This window comes from Nasonia vitripennis, assembly GCF_009193385.2.
Source record: "Nasonia vitripennis strain AsymCx chromosome 1 unlocalized genomic scaffold, Nvit_psr_1.1 chr1_random0012, whole genome shotgun sequence".
NCBI lineage: Eukaryota > Metazoa > Arthropoda > Insecta > Hymenoptera > Pteromalidae > Nasonia > Nasonia vitripennis.
The window spans coordinates 1,418,002-1,434,976 of record NW_022279600.1 but is presented as its reverse complement, the minus strand read 5'-3'; the positions used below and the strand labels follow the sequence as shown (position 1 = coordinate 1,434,976).

The window sequence follows — 16,975 nt, the reverse complement described above, 5'->3', positions numbered from 1 at the left end:
AAGTGACAAAGCCAAGCTTGGTAACCCACAAGCTTACACACACACACACACACACACACACACATATATATATATATATATATATGTGTGTGTGTGTGTGTGTGTGTGTGTGTGTGTGTCAAAAATATTAAAAAAAATTAATCAGACCAAATCTTGAAAATATATTTTAGTAGGAATGTATATTTTATCATACGAACCTGTCTATGCCATTAAACAGTTTTTTATTTATAAAACACATCAAGTTTTGTGAAATAAATGCGAAAAAAAATCCGGACGGACGGACGGACAGACGGACATTTTTTTAAGTTCTTTTATTGCTAAAAACTAATTAAAGTTTGATACATTTGACATTTTTTTTCGGTAACCTAGTTCAAAGCGTTTTTTCGGTAAACGTTCAAAGAACATTTCCACCGTAAAATAGATTTAATTTTTTTCTTTTTACAAGTTTTGGAGGGTTTTTACAAAATTGACCAAGTATACAATTTTCAATTAGTGTAGATGTGCACTCGATGGTAGTTTATTCTTGTGAAACATTTTTGAAATGCTCCAATCAGATTGCTAGATTGATAAATTCTAACCAATCAAAAGCATAATAATTAATTATTGTCGAGTATAAATTCGAATATATTCAATACAGCCAACATTCTATAAAAGTAGTTATAGCTACTAGTACACAGGACCGGCTATAATATTGTGTAATAAAATAAAAATAAATTTTGAATATTAAAAAATGTTTTTAAACTCTTTGTAATTATTTGATAACAGTATTAATTATTTTAACAATATATAACAATAAAATGAAATTAATTAAACATTTTTTTTATTTACGTTTATAATATAATGTAAATTGTGGGATTATAACAATCATAGCATTGATATTCTGTACTAAAATGTAATACATGATACGATATTTACTTTTATATTAAATGATAACGATATCTTTAATCCCTAACAAAAATGAAAAATAAAAAACAATTGAAAAAAAAAACGTTATGGACTGCATATGATAGCAGAAAAACGTTGGAGTTGAGACACAGATAACAGTAATTTTTTGTTGTCTTCAGTTTTATTTAGTTTGCTAGATACTGCAGTTAGATTTTTTTTCAGGTGTAAAATTTTACAATTTAGAAAATAAATAAAAAAATGAATACAACAGACAATAACTATTAATAAATAAAGGCAACAGTTTTTTCATAGTTCAAAACAGTTTTCTTCATTTTATAATTGCTGTCTTCTAATATCACTAGTTTGTTCCCAATCAAAACAACTATCTTCCGATTTCTACACATTTTTCTTAACTTTTTTAAAAACACGCTTTTAATAACATCAAAAAAATTAATTTTCAATCAAGTAAAAGGTAAGGCGAGTTTGATATGTTTCGCAAGGAAATAACAGATCAAAAAGAACTAAGATCAATCTACTAAAGTCAAGTTTATTATATTTAATCATAATGAAGCCACAAAATTTTTTTGTTCAATAAAGGCTTACTTAACTTAAAGTTAAATTATATACTGATTAATTAGTAACAACTCTCAAGATACTTACTGTAACTTGATATGAACGTTTCATTTCGTTTATTGGTGAACAACTTAAATTTTCTATTTATGTATTAGAACGTCATAAAAACACCATAAGTACAATGAAACGGTGTTGCTTTATTATGATTAAATATAATAAACTGGACTTTGGTTGATTAATCTCAGTTATTTTGTATCTGTTATTTCGTTGCGGAACATGTCAAACTCGCCCAACCTTATACTTTTTTAATACTTAATTTTCTGAGATTTCAGTCCTTTTAAGTAATTTTTTTTTTAATATTTCATATTTCTCCTAAAAAAAAAATATATATATAAGCATCTTTAGCACTTTTGGACCATGGTGTTATTGTAACATTTTTATCACAAACATCAAATCACTGATTGTTCTGATATACACCCCCGAATGATGTCTACACGTAGACACCAAAACCAAGTGCGAACTACCTAGTCTTCGGATATCCTGTACACCTAGACGCCGTCCCCGTATGACTTATTTACCTAGACACCAAATACCACGGAGCGCACTACCTAGACCTCTTTATTAGACTCCCTATACACCTAGAAGCCGTTTTCGTATGATGTATTTATCTAGACATAAAAAATCACGAACGTACCACCTAGACTTCATCATCAGCCACCCTGTTCACTTAGACGCCGTCCCCGTATGATTTATTTATCTAGACATAAATCACGAACGCACCACCTAGACCTCCTCATCGGCCACATAGTACACCTAGACAGCGCCCTCGAATGATGTATTTACCTAGATATAAAAAATTACGGAGTGCACCACATAGACCTCGTCATCGGCCACTCCGTACACCTAGACACCGCCTTCGAATTATTTATACACCTAGACACTAAAAACTACATGTGAGCGAGCATGCAGAAAACCGATGAGAAAGCAATATCCATCTGTGTATAACTGTGCGGACAAATTCACGGCTCTAACACTTGTTGCGGCTAACTTAACGGTCCTAATATTATTTGATTTGATTTGAGCATTTTGTGAATGACACACTCGTGTATTATAGCAAAGGTAGTTTATATCAATATTCTTGCTGAAAATCATAGTTAGGCATAATAAAACATGATATAAGTCATAATATATAAAAGACAAGAAAGAAATGCATTTATTTCTTTGTAATGAAAAATGCGAACCTCAACATAGAAGTAAATAGTAGCGCGGGCACCGCGGCTTCGTCTGCTTCTCAAACTCGCCTTTGTGGTGCTACCGCGCTACTTAATAATAAAATCTAATTAACAAAAATGTTGAAAACTGTTGAAATCTGGTACTATCCGCTGTGAACTACAAAAAACTAATAATACCTGTAAATAACTGTTGACTTTGTCTCAATTCCGACATTCCTCTGCTGAACATTTCTGTTTTGTTTAGTTATCTTCTGTTTTAGTCTGAAATCTTCAGATGGAAACTGTTATGTGCAGAATTTTCGTTCCACTAAGGATCACCATATAAAGATAAATTCATTTTATTATAATTTTATTTAATACTTATCTAAATTATTAAATAAGACAGTATTTTAAATATTTTACGATATTGTGTGCGTAAAATGCACTATTACGCACGTTCCGCGTGCGTTTAAGCACATTTTACGCCCCCTATATCAGGAAATAAGGTTCAATACACATGCAAAAAGTTGATTTTTAAAATTTCATAAATAGATAAAATTTAGTTGTCAATATTAGAATGACATTTTATTGATTGTGGAATGAATGCAGAATACTTCAATGCATCTATTTTTTAATACAATTTTACTATTTAAAAAAAAAATTCAACTATAACAAACTTTAGAGTATTTTGGAAGTAAACCTAAAAGAGCAGTAAACCTAATAGTAGAGATCTCATTTGAGATTATTGTTATTTCATATTATATATATATACTATGGGGTCCCCCTGCTCGCTTCGCTCGACAACCCCCATTACTTTTAACATTAATTTATAAAATATTTATTTGAATAATTAAAAAATAGGTAATAAATTAAGTATGTTCCTATATATATTTTTTTCACACCACCTATGAAGTAAATAGAAAGGCGCGTTTTTTCTCTGTTTACAGTTATATTATGTCTGAATTTATTTGATTTAAAATTTTGAATTTATATTAATTATTTCATAGAAATTTGAATAAGGTTACTAAGTATTTTATTTGTAAATATTTAATACTTTTAGCATTTTTTATTCAAAATTTATGAGCTTACATGTAAGTTTCATGAAATAAAAATAGCTATTTTTTATAAATTTTGAAACATTATTTGTAATCAGAGATGCGGTTTCCCCAATAGGCCTAATCCACAAAATTTAAAATATGTATTCATTAAATTTTTTTTCAAAAGTATAATTTCAAAATCATAAGATGTATATAATATGATACAGTACCTCATAGAAATCTAAATAAATTGCCTTGTATTTTATTCGTAAATATTTAATACTTTGAGTATTTATTATTCAGTTTTATATGAGTATATAAATATTTTGTGAAATAAGAACTAAGAATTTTATAAAATATGTGTTATAAAACTTATTTTTTTAAGTATTTTCAACTTTCGATATTGATATATGATGTATAATGTTTGCAATATTTAGTAGATAATTTACGTATCTATCATCTTTTTTCTAAGATTTTAAACAACGAACTTGGATACGTTTCTTGCCTATATTTTATAATATCTTTTAATTTCAGTAAAATGATATTAGGTACCAATGCTAATGACTCAAAGTATATAAATTGTTCGTAATTCTTGTAAATATATCGCATCTTCCATGTTATTTACATCAACGTAAGCACCTATTCTCGCATCCCACTCCATTTTAAATAAATGAATTTTAAAAACGTAAATTCAAATATCTGGAAAAATAGTGAAAATAATACAAGGGAAAATGACAATTTTATAATTTTATCAAAGTTAATTAATTGTTAAAAGATTCTTCTCAAACAATATTAGTAATTTCTCCTATATCAGATAATTCATTTTGTGTGTGTGTGTGTGTCTGTGTAGGTGTGTGTGTGTGTGTGTGTATGTGTGTGTGTATATATATATATATATATATATATATATATATATATATATATATATATATATATTTACATTGTGATAAAGCAACGTTGTCCATGAGAAAATAATGGTCTTCTAACATATAAACGTACATAATCAAAACTTTGTCCTTGACATTTATTAATTGTCATTGAAAAGGCTAAAAATAAGAGAAATTGTTTTCTATAAACAATGAATGGCAACGAAGATGATTCTCCGGTATTAAGTGTGATTCTAGGTATAAAAACTTTATTTCCGCTTTTATCTCCGGTTATAATTTCAGCTTCTATATTATATTTAAAAAGTCTTGTAATTTTTAATCGTATTCCATTACATAAGCCATCACTAATACTTAAATTTCTTATTAACATTGTTATTGCATTAATTTTCAAGTTTAATTTATGTAGCGGAAGACCTTCTCTAATTTGGTTTAATGTTTCTGGAGGAAAATTTAATTGAATATTTTCACCAGTTTGATATACACATTTTTCAGTTGCATAATCTATAATATAATATGTTTTCATTTCACCATCAAGTAAATTTAGTATTTTATTATTAATATGATAAATATCTTCATTATGAGGAGCTAATATAATACAATTATCATTACAGTTAGAATCATTTATATTATTATAAATTTTTGAACATATATCATTTGTTTTTCACAAATCTGGTATTCTAAGAGGATTAATCTTTCCATCCCTAATTTCTAACAAAAACGATGAAAATTCTTTGTTTTCTGAGCGTATATTTTTGTGTAATTTCATTATACGGAAAAGAGGCCAGTAGGTAGAATATTTTATTGTGTCTTTGATTATTGAAGTTCTAAAAGCATGTTTCATTACTGGTAATATTTGTCGAAAATCACCTCCTAAAATAATTAATTTTCCGCTAAAGGGTGAATCATTATTACATACATCTCTCAAAGTATTATCAACTATCTCTAGAGCTTTCTTTGGAATCGTTGAAGCTTCATTCCAAATAATTACATCTGCATCTCGTAATTTTCTTTTATCTGATTCTAATTCCAGTAATGCAATGTCTGTATTGTCTTAATCAATACGAAGTTTGAAAGTGCTATGACTTGTCATACCTTTAGTTAATAAAATAGAAGCTATACCAGTCCAAGCCATTGATAATATATTTTTTTCTTTAGATGTAAAATAATATATTAATGTTTTATATAAAAAGGTTTTACCAGAGCCACCTGGACCATCTATGAAATAAATTTTATTATTTTTATTAATAATTTCATCAAAAATATATTTTTGGTCCAAGTTTAACTGGTTATACATATTATCAAAAATATTTTTACTATTGAAGATAATATTTTCTGCATTTATATCATTATTTTTTAAGTTTAAATATGGTTCTGATAATCCAAAATCTTTACAAAATCTTTCTTCCATTAATAACATGTTTTGTATACAAATCAAAGCATTATTCTCCTTATTTATTTGAAAATCCTCACTCAAATAATTTTTATATTTTTCCCAAATTTTATCTCCTGGAATATTTTCAGACAAAAGAAACAAAGTAAAAAATTTCCTTAATTGATATGGTAACATAATACTACATGCTTCTTCAAATATATTAAAAAATTGAGAATCATCAGAATCTCTTTTATCAATCCGATAGCAGTAGCTGTTTCTTTATAAGTATTATATTTAATGTTTTCATATGTTAACAAATCTTCAAAACATGCAGGGCCTTTCACATGGTTTAAAATTAATTAAAAAAAATATCGTACACTATCTTTTGGTAAAATAATAAATAATCTACCTATTCCATTGTTTTTTTTTTGTTTTATCCAAGTTTTTGTACTTTTATTAAACACATAAAATTCAGGCAAATTTATATATTTTAAAGTTTTAGCAAAATTATCTATTTTATTTAATTCAAACCAGGCAGTCAAAGTTGTTTTCCAATAATTTAAAGCTTCCTTTTCTTTATTTTCTTGGTTAAAAATTTTTTGTTGATTATGAGTATGAATGGCTAAACGTTCAACTTTATTACTTCTACCGCATATAACAAATCTTTGTAATCTCCATGCAGCTTCCATAGCGCTTAAATATCGTCCATCTACATATTCTGCTAATTCATCATACGTGATTTCATCATTTTTATCATTAATATCAGTATTTTTATCATTATAATCATTTACTTTTTTAAATTTACAATAAGCTCTTTCACTCACTTACCGTTATCTACAGGAATTTTTTGACTTCTGTGTTTTTTTTTAAATAAATATGATTATCTTTTTTATTATCCCTTCTTCTATATAATGGATATCCATTATTTTGAAATGTTGTTTCTTGTTGTAAATGTTTAGGGAATTTTTTTGTACAAATATCATTTTTATAGCACACTGAATTTTTATCATTCGGTCCGTGCAACATATGTTTCAAAACTAATTTTTGTAATATTTTATCATCGGTGGGTATTTCAGCGCATATATATTTATCGATATCATTTGATGTCATTATTTTATTGTTAAGATGAAGAGTTAAAAGAATATGTGCATGAGGTAAACCCCTTTTCTGAAATTCAATCGTATATACGTAGGCTATAACTTTACCAAAAAGTTCATTTTTTGTAATATCGTTTAAAATACTTAAAAATTTAGCATGAAATAATCTTACTGAGATATTTGGTATATCATTTGGTGTAGTACCTGGCGGAAAATTCTTTACAACTTGTTTTAATTCTTTCCATTTAGGATTACATGTTACTGTGATAAACAAATCAGGTCTACCTTTATTTCTCATAATTGCCATTGCATCTTGGTAATGTTGTTGCATATATCTTGGACTACCCATATACGTTGCTGGTAAAATAAAAAGATTACCTAATCTTTCTTTGTTTTTAAAATTTTTTGCATCACTCGAGGCACTAGCAATTACATGATCTAATAATCCTTGATAACATTCTATACGTAATTGTTTTTGATTCTGTCTAAAAAAATTCATTCTGTTACTCTCTATCATTACATAAACATGTATAAATAATTGTTAAGTCAACCTTCCAGAATATAATAATGGGTTAAATTTTTTTTCATGTGGTCTATAAGCTAATCTATACGAATAGTATTGTAATAATGTGAGATTTTTTTCAGTAGAATCCGGTTTTTTATTATAACCAATACTCCATCCTAAATCTCCCGATGGAAATAATAACGGGAAAACCATTGATTCAAATGATAATTTATTTAAATATGTATGCGTTTTTCCACTTTCTATATCGTCATTTTTAGGATAAATACAAATATCATAATTATCAGGCACTCCCGATTTTGATACTATTATAGCTCCACATTCAGATGTTAATGGTTTATTATAACAATGTTGATGTTTACTATTTTTTCGCATGAAATATAATTTATAATTAGGAAGTTTTTGTAAATATGAAAGTTCATGCAAACATTTATAATTGTTGGCATAAGGATTTTTATTCATTATATTAGTTAAAATTTCTAAATGACTTTTAATTAAATATTTATGTGTTTTTAATCTTTTTTCATCTTTAGAGAAAACAAAAACGCGCTTTTCTATTTACCTCATAGGTGATGTGGAAAAAATAGAACTTTTAGTGTAATAATGAATATCACTAATGAAGATAGCATAACTAAGGGGTGGATGAGGGGGGCTGAGGGGGGGCTGATTTTCACCTCGGCTCCAAACGGACCTGAATTTTTTCAGATTTTTAAATTACTTTTTACCAAAATGGTAGGGAGCCAAAGATCTCAAGTTTGGCAATATTTGTGTTTTAATTCATAGCTCCTGAGGGAAGCATTTTGCACTATAGACATGACATGGATAAACTTTTTTTGTAAAATTGTCTCACTTTTTTAATAAAAATACCCTTAGAGTTATATATATATATATATATATATATATATATATATATATATATATATGTGTGTGTTTGTGTGTGTGTGTCCGTGTGTGTGTTATACCTATCTTATAAGCTATTTAAACCTTAATATTGGTGAAAGTAAGAGTTCGATCTGGATTCCTAAAAATGAAGATATCTATAAATTTGTGCTAAAATAATTAAAATTCCTATTTAAGGCCGGTAGCAAAGCTTACTGGACTTCTTGGAATTTCGGTCTTCCTGGAATTTTAACGCTAAAGATATACTTAGGATTATAAACGAGGTTTATTGGTGGTTAAACTTGGTATAATTTAAAAGGTTGGCCATATATCATTTACCATACCTATAATGGGTTAACCTTAGGATCATCCTGACACCTTGACATCATCTACAGGAAGTGACATTTGACACCTGGACATTGTTTACAGAAAGTAAAAATTTTTTTTAGTATATTTGTTGCATACTACGTTGTATACTTAGTACGTTGTATCATGTACCATGTCTGGCCATCTAGGAGGTGATTTTGACACTTGGACATTGCCTACTGGAAGTGGATTTTTTTTTTTTTGTACATTCGTTGTATCCTTATAGCATTGTATGGTAGACCATGATTTGCCATTCAGGATGTGATTTTGCAATGTTTTTAGGTAAAGATGAAATTTTGCACTTTCCGGATTTTTCAAGGAATTTTTCTGGACTTATAATTTTAGTCTTCCTAGAATTTTAGCGCAGATCATATACTTATGACTATAAACGAAGTTTGTTGTGGTTAACCTTATTGTAATTATGAAGGTAGTACTATATACCGTTTACCATAACTATAATGGGTTAATCTCAGAATCATTTTGACACCTAGACTTTGTTTACTGAAGATGAAAATTTCTTTCTAGTACATTTATTATATACTCAGTGCTTTGTATCATAGACTCTGTTTCGCTATTCGCTATAATAATAAGTGTCGAATGTTTATGTATCAGTAAAAAATGTGTAACCTAAATTAGGCGCCAATTTTATCCATTTATTATCGTGTAAAGTACACGTAGAGAATTGGTTCTTGTTTAACAACCTACAAAACTGGATGCAGTGTCAGTTACAGGAGTGGGGCATCAGTTAGCGGGACGGGGTAATTCAAAAGATAGGTATACAAGGAGCGCGTTAAGTATAGGAGAAAGTGTGGTTCTATAGTTTGCGTTATTGCTGAATTATTTGTAACCATGACATAATGTACAAAAAATGCAAAAAATTGTTTTGAAAAATTCGATAAAAAATTGAAAATTATAGACTTTAAACATTCCCATAATATCTGCTGACTCTGATATATTAATATGGGAGGGAGCATCCCCCAGAGTATGCTTTGAGAGCGGTATGCTTGTTGCATACTAAGTACCCGGAAAATGAGACTAATGGACGAGAATTACCCTTTATCCGACAGCCTTAAGTTAGAGTCAAGGGGCAAGTGACTCCTTGCTGTAGCGAAGCGCTTTATATATCTAGGGCTCCTTATTTTACCATTGCTTTACGCTCGCATGCTATCTACTTACGCTTAGCAAACTGTGGGGCCGCCGCACAGTTAAGCCGATCGGTCAAAAAAGGAACAAAAATAAGCTGCACGGGAAAAAAACATCCAATAAATTACTTTATTCACGACTGAACTATAATAGCCACCTTATTCCCTGAAAAGCGGGACAAAAGTAGCATTTTATTCCCGCAAAATCCCGAAAATTTTCTTAAACTTTTTAGAAATTCGTAAGGGAAAATTACCCCAGAGCTAGTATGTACCCCATTAACCTTAACAGGTTTTTGAGAAAACCGCTAAATTTGGTATATTTTCAATTACTTATTATTTTTACTGAAAGACTTTTAAAATACTTTTACGGTCAAATTAAACGTTTTCTTACCTATTTTGATTTACTTTTACGAAAAAATTTCGCTACCTCGTTACATGTTAATATTTAACACGTTTTGATGACACGCTGTAATGTTCCGATTTAGTCCGGCGAGATATTGTTATAATGTAATTTCGTCGCCTGCCTCGACTTCCCGGACTCTCTCAAAAACTTCATCAATGCGTAGGGGTAACCCTTGATCGGCTATAGATAATTGCATAAGCGGAATCATTGGACTAATTGTTTGTGTCAGATCAATATCGAGTGCGAATAATTAAAAATTTTAAGTGTATCAATGTCTGCTTTGTGCAATTTTCTTTTTTATGTAACTCGGGTCCCTGTTCGGGAGCCATTGAAACGGTCCTGGATGGTTAGTCGAAAACCGCGGTGAGATTCTAGACCCGAAAGTTAGTAAAAAGAGGATGTGAGTATACTCGAAGGTTGTAGACGGACATGCAATTGTCCCGCACATCACGGTTAGACAATCACAAGCCTTCTTTACCCTCTGTAGTGGAGATGCCACCAGAAGGATGCTGCTCGTGTGTATCAGGAGACGCGGAAGGGAATCTACTCCGCAGACTCCACACACTTAGGCAAGACCACGCAGCGACAGGTGCTTTAGTGAGGATCTCGCAGCTCACTCCCACGCCTGTGTGTCGGAGGACTTTATCTGGCAGGGATCTACCCTCCTGTCCATGGAGAGAGTAACGACGATGTTGAAGGGGGGGGGGGGAGTAAAAGAACAAAATAATATTTAAAAGAAACTGCACCTTTGATGACTTTAAATATTCATATAATATCTGCTGACTCATATATTATTATGAGAAGGAGCATATCCACCTACGCTAGGTAGACTACTACATCGCGACTACTAGCACTGCGTAGTCGGTAACTTGCAGATGCTGGTCTCCTATCTACCCATTATAGATGCTGTTCTCCTATCCACCCAGTGAGGCCGCAGTTTCAATGCCAAAAATTGTGTTGTTGGCAGATTTTTATCCAAAAATTTTGTCGAATTTCCCACTGTGCGTTAGAAGTCAGACTGAGGTGCTTCTTTCTCCCCGAGAGAAGCCCTAGGCTATAATTTCCCATCTGACGTCATCACTGTTGTGGCGGCATCACTTGGACGGTCACTCATCTAAGTACAACCTGCGCCTTACACTACTTAACTTGGATGTTAACCCGCTTGTGCCTTCGTGCATCCCACCAGTGACACCGTTTTTTTTTTATTTTTCAAATTAGTGATAAATAAAGATAAACTTAAAGAAAAAAATTATTGCGATAATTTATTGAATGTATCGAAATGTATATCGAATTCACATGTTCCTCGCTGACTGATCGTATGCATTTACCGAAAAAACTCCAGAGCGACAGAGGTATTCGATCTGACGTAGCATGTGCTAAACATGGGAGCTATATCCTCCCAGTTTCGGCACACGAGTTATGCCACTATAGTGCAATCACTGTGCCAAAATGGCGTAACTGCGCACCCAATAACGAATGTATCCGCTAATCCTTAAGTGGGATTAGTGGCGCGTTTTTTGAAGGTGACTATAATACCCGAAGGTCATTCCAGTATACGTGCCGGAGTTTTTTCAGTATTTAGATTCAATTATTTTTCATTTGCAGTACTTTTTCGTTATAATAACTCTTGTGAATTTTGATTAGCTCTCTCGTAAGAGTTTAAATAATACTGTAATTATTTGTGTTTTAAAGAATATCCTATACATAACCTCAAAATGGCAGATTTTAACTGAATATGCTGCACTGCTATTGGTTTTTCCTTTTCGCGCAAGATATTTACATTTATGAATTCCTAACCTAGAAAAGTAAAATTTGAAAATACATGACAAGAAAGCACAAAGCGCGTCAAAAGTAGTTAGTTTTTTAAAAATATATATATTTATTATATTGTTTTACAGAGAAAAACGATTGGATCAAGAAAGAACTCTATTTACGCAACAAATGGCTGGTCTTGAAGAAGAATTAATTAAACGAACAGCTGAACTGCAAAATGCACGATCAGAAGCGTCTTCTCGTGCGCTTTTGACACAAACTCGATTGATTCAGTGTGAAGAAGAATTAAAAATCACAAACGATTCAATGATAAATATCCGTGAAGTCAATGCTACGCTGCAGCATCGGTGTGAGGAGTTAACTCAAAAATTAGAAGATCAGCGGAATCAAGAACTGACAATGCATGCTTCTTATCAAGAAGAAATTACAGCTCAAACTAGATTAGCTGAATTATATAAAAGAATGGCCGAAGAAGCTGATGCTAAAGCTAACGAGTACGCAAATGCAGTAAAAGAATTACAAGAACTTTTAGAACAAGCTACTGAACAATATGGAATATTAGAATCCAAACATAATCAAATAATTGTAGATCACGATGAGCAAATCACTGAAAAAGAAAATCAAATCGCAAAATTAAGAAATGAACTTGACCTCGCCAATCAATTACTGGCATCATTAAAGCAAGGTATTACTTCATATTGCTTTTTTATAATAATTTTACAATAGTAATTTCGTAAGCGAACGCGCACGGTGCTATTTTTTTTTTTTTTTTTTTAATAGATGATTTTGATATAGAGAAGGTTCGAAAAAAATGTTTGATCTCAAAGTTCTGCGGATTTTAGGTCGAATAACCGATTTCCAGAAAGACTATTTCCTGAATATTTTCTCGTTATATTTGTTCTGCAGTTATCTGAATTAACCACTGGAAACAATTCGATAGCTTTCTCTACAATAAGAAAATTCCTTTTCGTAGTCATAATTTTTAACAGTAGTTTAAGGTTAGGAATGCAGATGTACTAAACAGATTTTTTTAATATTGGGTATAAATTAAAAAAACTATATTTTCATCATCAGAAAATCAAACAGAAGTTCAAATCAAAAGTGTGAAACAATATCACGTGATAAGGACGTCACAGAGTCTGCACAAATCAAAATAAATACAGTTTTATTTAAATGAACCAATATGAATCTTTAGCAGTTCTCAAGCAGTTTCATATAAGAAATCGTTTATTGTAACAAAATTCTTATTGTTTGCCAAGCGTAACATCATGTCGATGAGTTACGGAAAGTAGCAGCACGACGATTTCGGGCCGCTGCAATCCGAAACTCATGACTTTGCTGCATGAAAATCTAGTGGGCACCGGAAAATCGCGCATCCGCTGCGTGGAAATATTTTCAGTGTAGATGTAAGTTATTATGCACATGATAAGAAATTAATTAACACTAGTCAAGAGCTCACAGTTATGGAAATGTGAGCAGTACATCGTTCGAAAATCTGCTTCTCTGCCAAACGGTGGGGGGAAGTAGGTAAAGTGTGTCTCTCCCGGCTATTCGATTCGGAATTCGCACGAGCTTAAATTTCGCCGGGCTTATATACGTACCGTAGGCATCGATAGAGAGTAGAACAGTTTGTTGGCATTTTGCTTCCTTCCTAAGGAAGCTTTGTGATAGTAATTTTTAGAGTGTGTCTAAAAACATCTTGGAAGTGTGCTTTGAAGTATTTTAAGTCGAAAAATAGTGTTTTTGGAAAATGTCCGTATGGATGTATGTGTGTGTGTGTTCGCGCGCGTATGTATACGCCTATATCTTAGCTTCTAAGCCACCAAGTCTCATTTTTTTTGTTTTTACTGTAACGCAGTGGGAGAAATACCGTTTTTACATTTTTTTAACTTGTTTTTTTTCTTTATAGCGATTTTTTAGTTTTGAGAGTTCAGGTATATTTGATAGAGTTGTCGAAAAATTAATTTAATTAAATTGATTGATATGTACCTTTTAGAGAATAAAATTCCCTATCTTTTTACCGCGGAAAATTTATATTATCGTTCGTCGTTCTTTTATACCCATAAAGCGCAATTTTTTGAAATCGTTTTAACTTAAAAACTAAATGTATGACCTTTCTAAAAACATGATTATTAAAGGCGATCAGAACTATACACTACTTTGATTTTAAGTCATTTCATGAGGGAGGCACTGAGAAAAACATCAAAAACTGAAAAAACTTGTTTTTCTGCTTGACGCGATAACTGGAGTAAAAGGCAATAATCTAGTTCAAATTTTGGATTTAGTTAGCATTATACACTACAAAGGGCCCTTTTTTAAGCTGTTAACAATACCAATTAGTTTCGAAGATATTAAAGTTCGAAAATTTGGTTTTTTCACCCTGTATATTCTGTTTAACTAAAAACATCATTCCTATCTCAGCTTCTATAAAATGAATTTTAATCTACCGAGGTTCGTTTTTCCGTTTTCTTTTTAATTATTCATGAAAAACAAGATTTTCAGTCTTGCATGTGCGTTTCTTTCATGGCGATATTTCGTTTAACAACCATTAATTAATGATGGCTCAGCGAGCGAGAGAGAAAGAAATTTTAAGTGATTTTAAATGATTCCATTGATTTGATCCTGAGAAATAGATCAAATACTGAAAATACACGCTTTTCTGTGTTACACGATAGTTGAACATTTTTCCCACTCGCCCGCTTATGTGCAGCGCGTGTTAAATAATTTTATCCAGTAAAGTACAAAAACTGTATGTAATGTGTGTATACCGTGCTTAAACGCCGTGTATCCTCCTTCTTATTTATCCCGTTCTTTTGTAAATGTATGTGTAGCATTTTGGGTTATTGGATTTTTCATATTAGTTGATACGGACACACGCATTACTATTTGTTTGGCTAGCATACGTAGCAGAATAGTCATTTGATCACACTTTCAATTTTGAAAATTTTTAAGTAAAAAACAAATTTATTACTCATTATCTGGATATACATAAATACGTCTGCTTTAATGAATAATACCTTTTCAAAGCTCTTATCTTTTTTTCACCGTAGTCACAAGGCACTTTGTGTTTAATGGCCATCATAACCTCGAGTGTGGTGTTTATGAGATGGCTACAGGCCTTGTAAAGATGAAAAGCCTTTCTTTCTCCAGGTGCCATCGTCAGAAACATTTAATAGAGAACTTGCTGTAGCTTCTTTTTCCTTTTAAACTGTAGCCATCATAGATTCCTGCGCTACTTTCTTACAAATTCAGTTGATTTCTTACAGGATCAAACTAACTTACACTTTTTAAAAAACAACTTATATAAACACACTTATCACTCGCATATTCACTCACAAACGTGAAAAGAATTCCTACACTTAATAACAATAATTAATTTATTAACGACAAGCAACAAAAAAACCAACATATACTAATTGCCGATAATAGTTAAATTTGTTTACATGTATCAGCTATTTAGTATAATCAGTACAATGCTAGCACAGCAGACTATATAATAGGGACTTTATACATATATAAATGTAGGATCATAAGACAGCCTCAAAAAAATTCAAATGCTAGTTTTTTATTATTTTTGTTATTAATAAATTATATCATTTATCTATTATATGTACTTTTCTAAGTCGAAAATTGATTGTTTTATTTTTTTCCTGAAATGTTGTAGTGGCAACACTGCGAGATTTTAAAGAACGGTTTTTATTGGCATAAAATAGGTTTGATAAATTCGGAACAAAATTCAATGTTGCTTAGAAAACACTGTTTTTGCCAATGAACAATTTCAAAACAAAAATTTTTTCCAATTCGTTGCGGTTCAAAAGACCTCATTAATCTGGTTTAAACTCTCAACAATGTATATCACAGCTCCTTGGAGTCCGAAAATGACTTTTATAAATACTAGTATTTCCGGAATCGTTAGCAACGTTAACAACCGCAAGTTAATTATAATGTTGGTTTTCCTCCACACGGCGCGTAAAGTGCGTAGTGTATGCCCTCCGGGCACACTGAGAGAAATACTATAATAAAAATTGTAAAAAATCTAGCAAAAATTACTATGTTACATAGTAATCCAGAGACATACTCGAATTATAATAAATTTTACTATGTTACATAGTAAAATTTGTATATACTAATTTTTACTATGTGACATAATAATTTTTTATTTAAAAACATAACAATATTTATTAATTTTATTGATCGTTGTTTTCGATAAATTGAAGAAAAAAGAAGTTCAACGCTTTCAGTTTACTCTTGTAATTACTTCTTCTTGACCTTTCTACAGATATGATTTTATCACATTACATACATGTTCAATTCACGCTTACCGCAACTTATTTTTTAACGCCAGTTTATTAATGTATACGCAAACCTATCTAACCTAACTACGCACGCAACGCTAATCGCTTGTACTCACTATAGAAAGAATTTTCTCTTATATAGTAATCAACGAAATTCTTACCGCTTGCGAGCGATGAATTTCGGTACGCCATCTACATGAGATTTACGGAGTAGAATTATAATGATTTAAAATCTGTAGGACATTTTAAAGGTAGGGATAAATAAATTTGTTGAAAATTGATTAATAAAAAAATATTTATATTGATTAATAAAAAAATAATACAAGATTAGCAATATGTCGTTCGCAAAAATCTTCTTCTTCTACTATATCCCATTAAAAATGATTTAAGTCGTAAATTTTGAATGCTTGTAGATGTTCATCATAAAAACAGTCTGTTAAATTTTTAGTAATAAACATATGCTTACAATTGACAAATAATATTTCATGTGAAAGGTTGATCAGCCGCACATTGATCTAAATTATTGAACTAA

The 16,975-nt window shown here is 30.7% G+C and overlaps 1 protein-coding gene across 5 annotated transcripts in view; it reads left to right on the top strand.

Annotated features, from left to right (window-relative positions):
* LOC100679291 (nucleoprotein TPR) overlaps positions 1–16,975 on the top strand; it is a 344,349-nt gene that overhangs the window by 54,168 nt on the left and 273,206 nt on the right. For all 5 annotated transcript variants that reach the window (XM_031921530.2, XM_031921529.2, XM_031921528.2 and 2 more), the window contains one exon: positions 12,274–12,833. In XM_031921530.2, coding sequence (XP_031777390.1) covers positions 12,317–12,833 — 517 coding nt within the window. In that variant the 5' untranslated portion in view covers positions 12,274–12,316. The remainder of the gene's footprint in view (positions 1–12,273; positions 12,834–16,975) is intronic.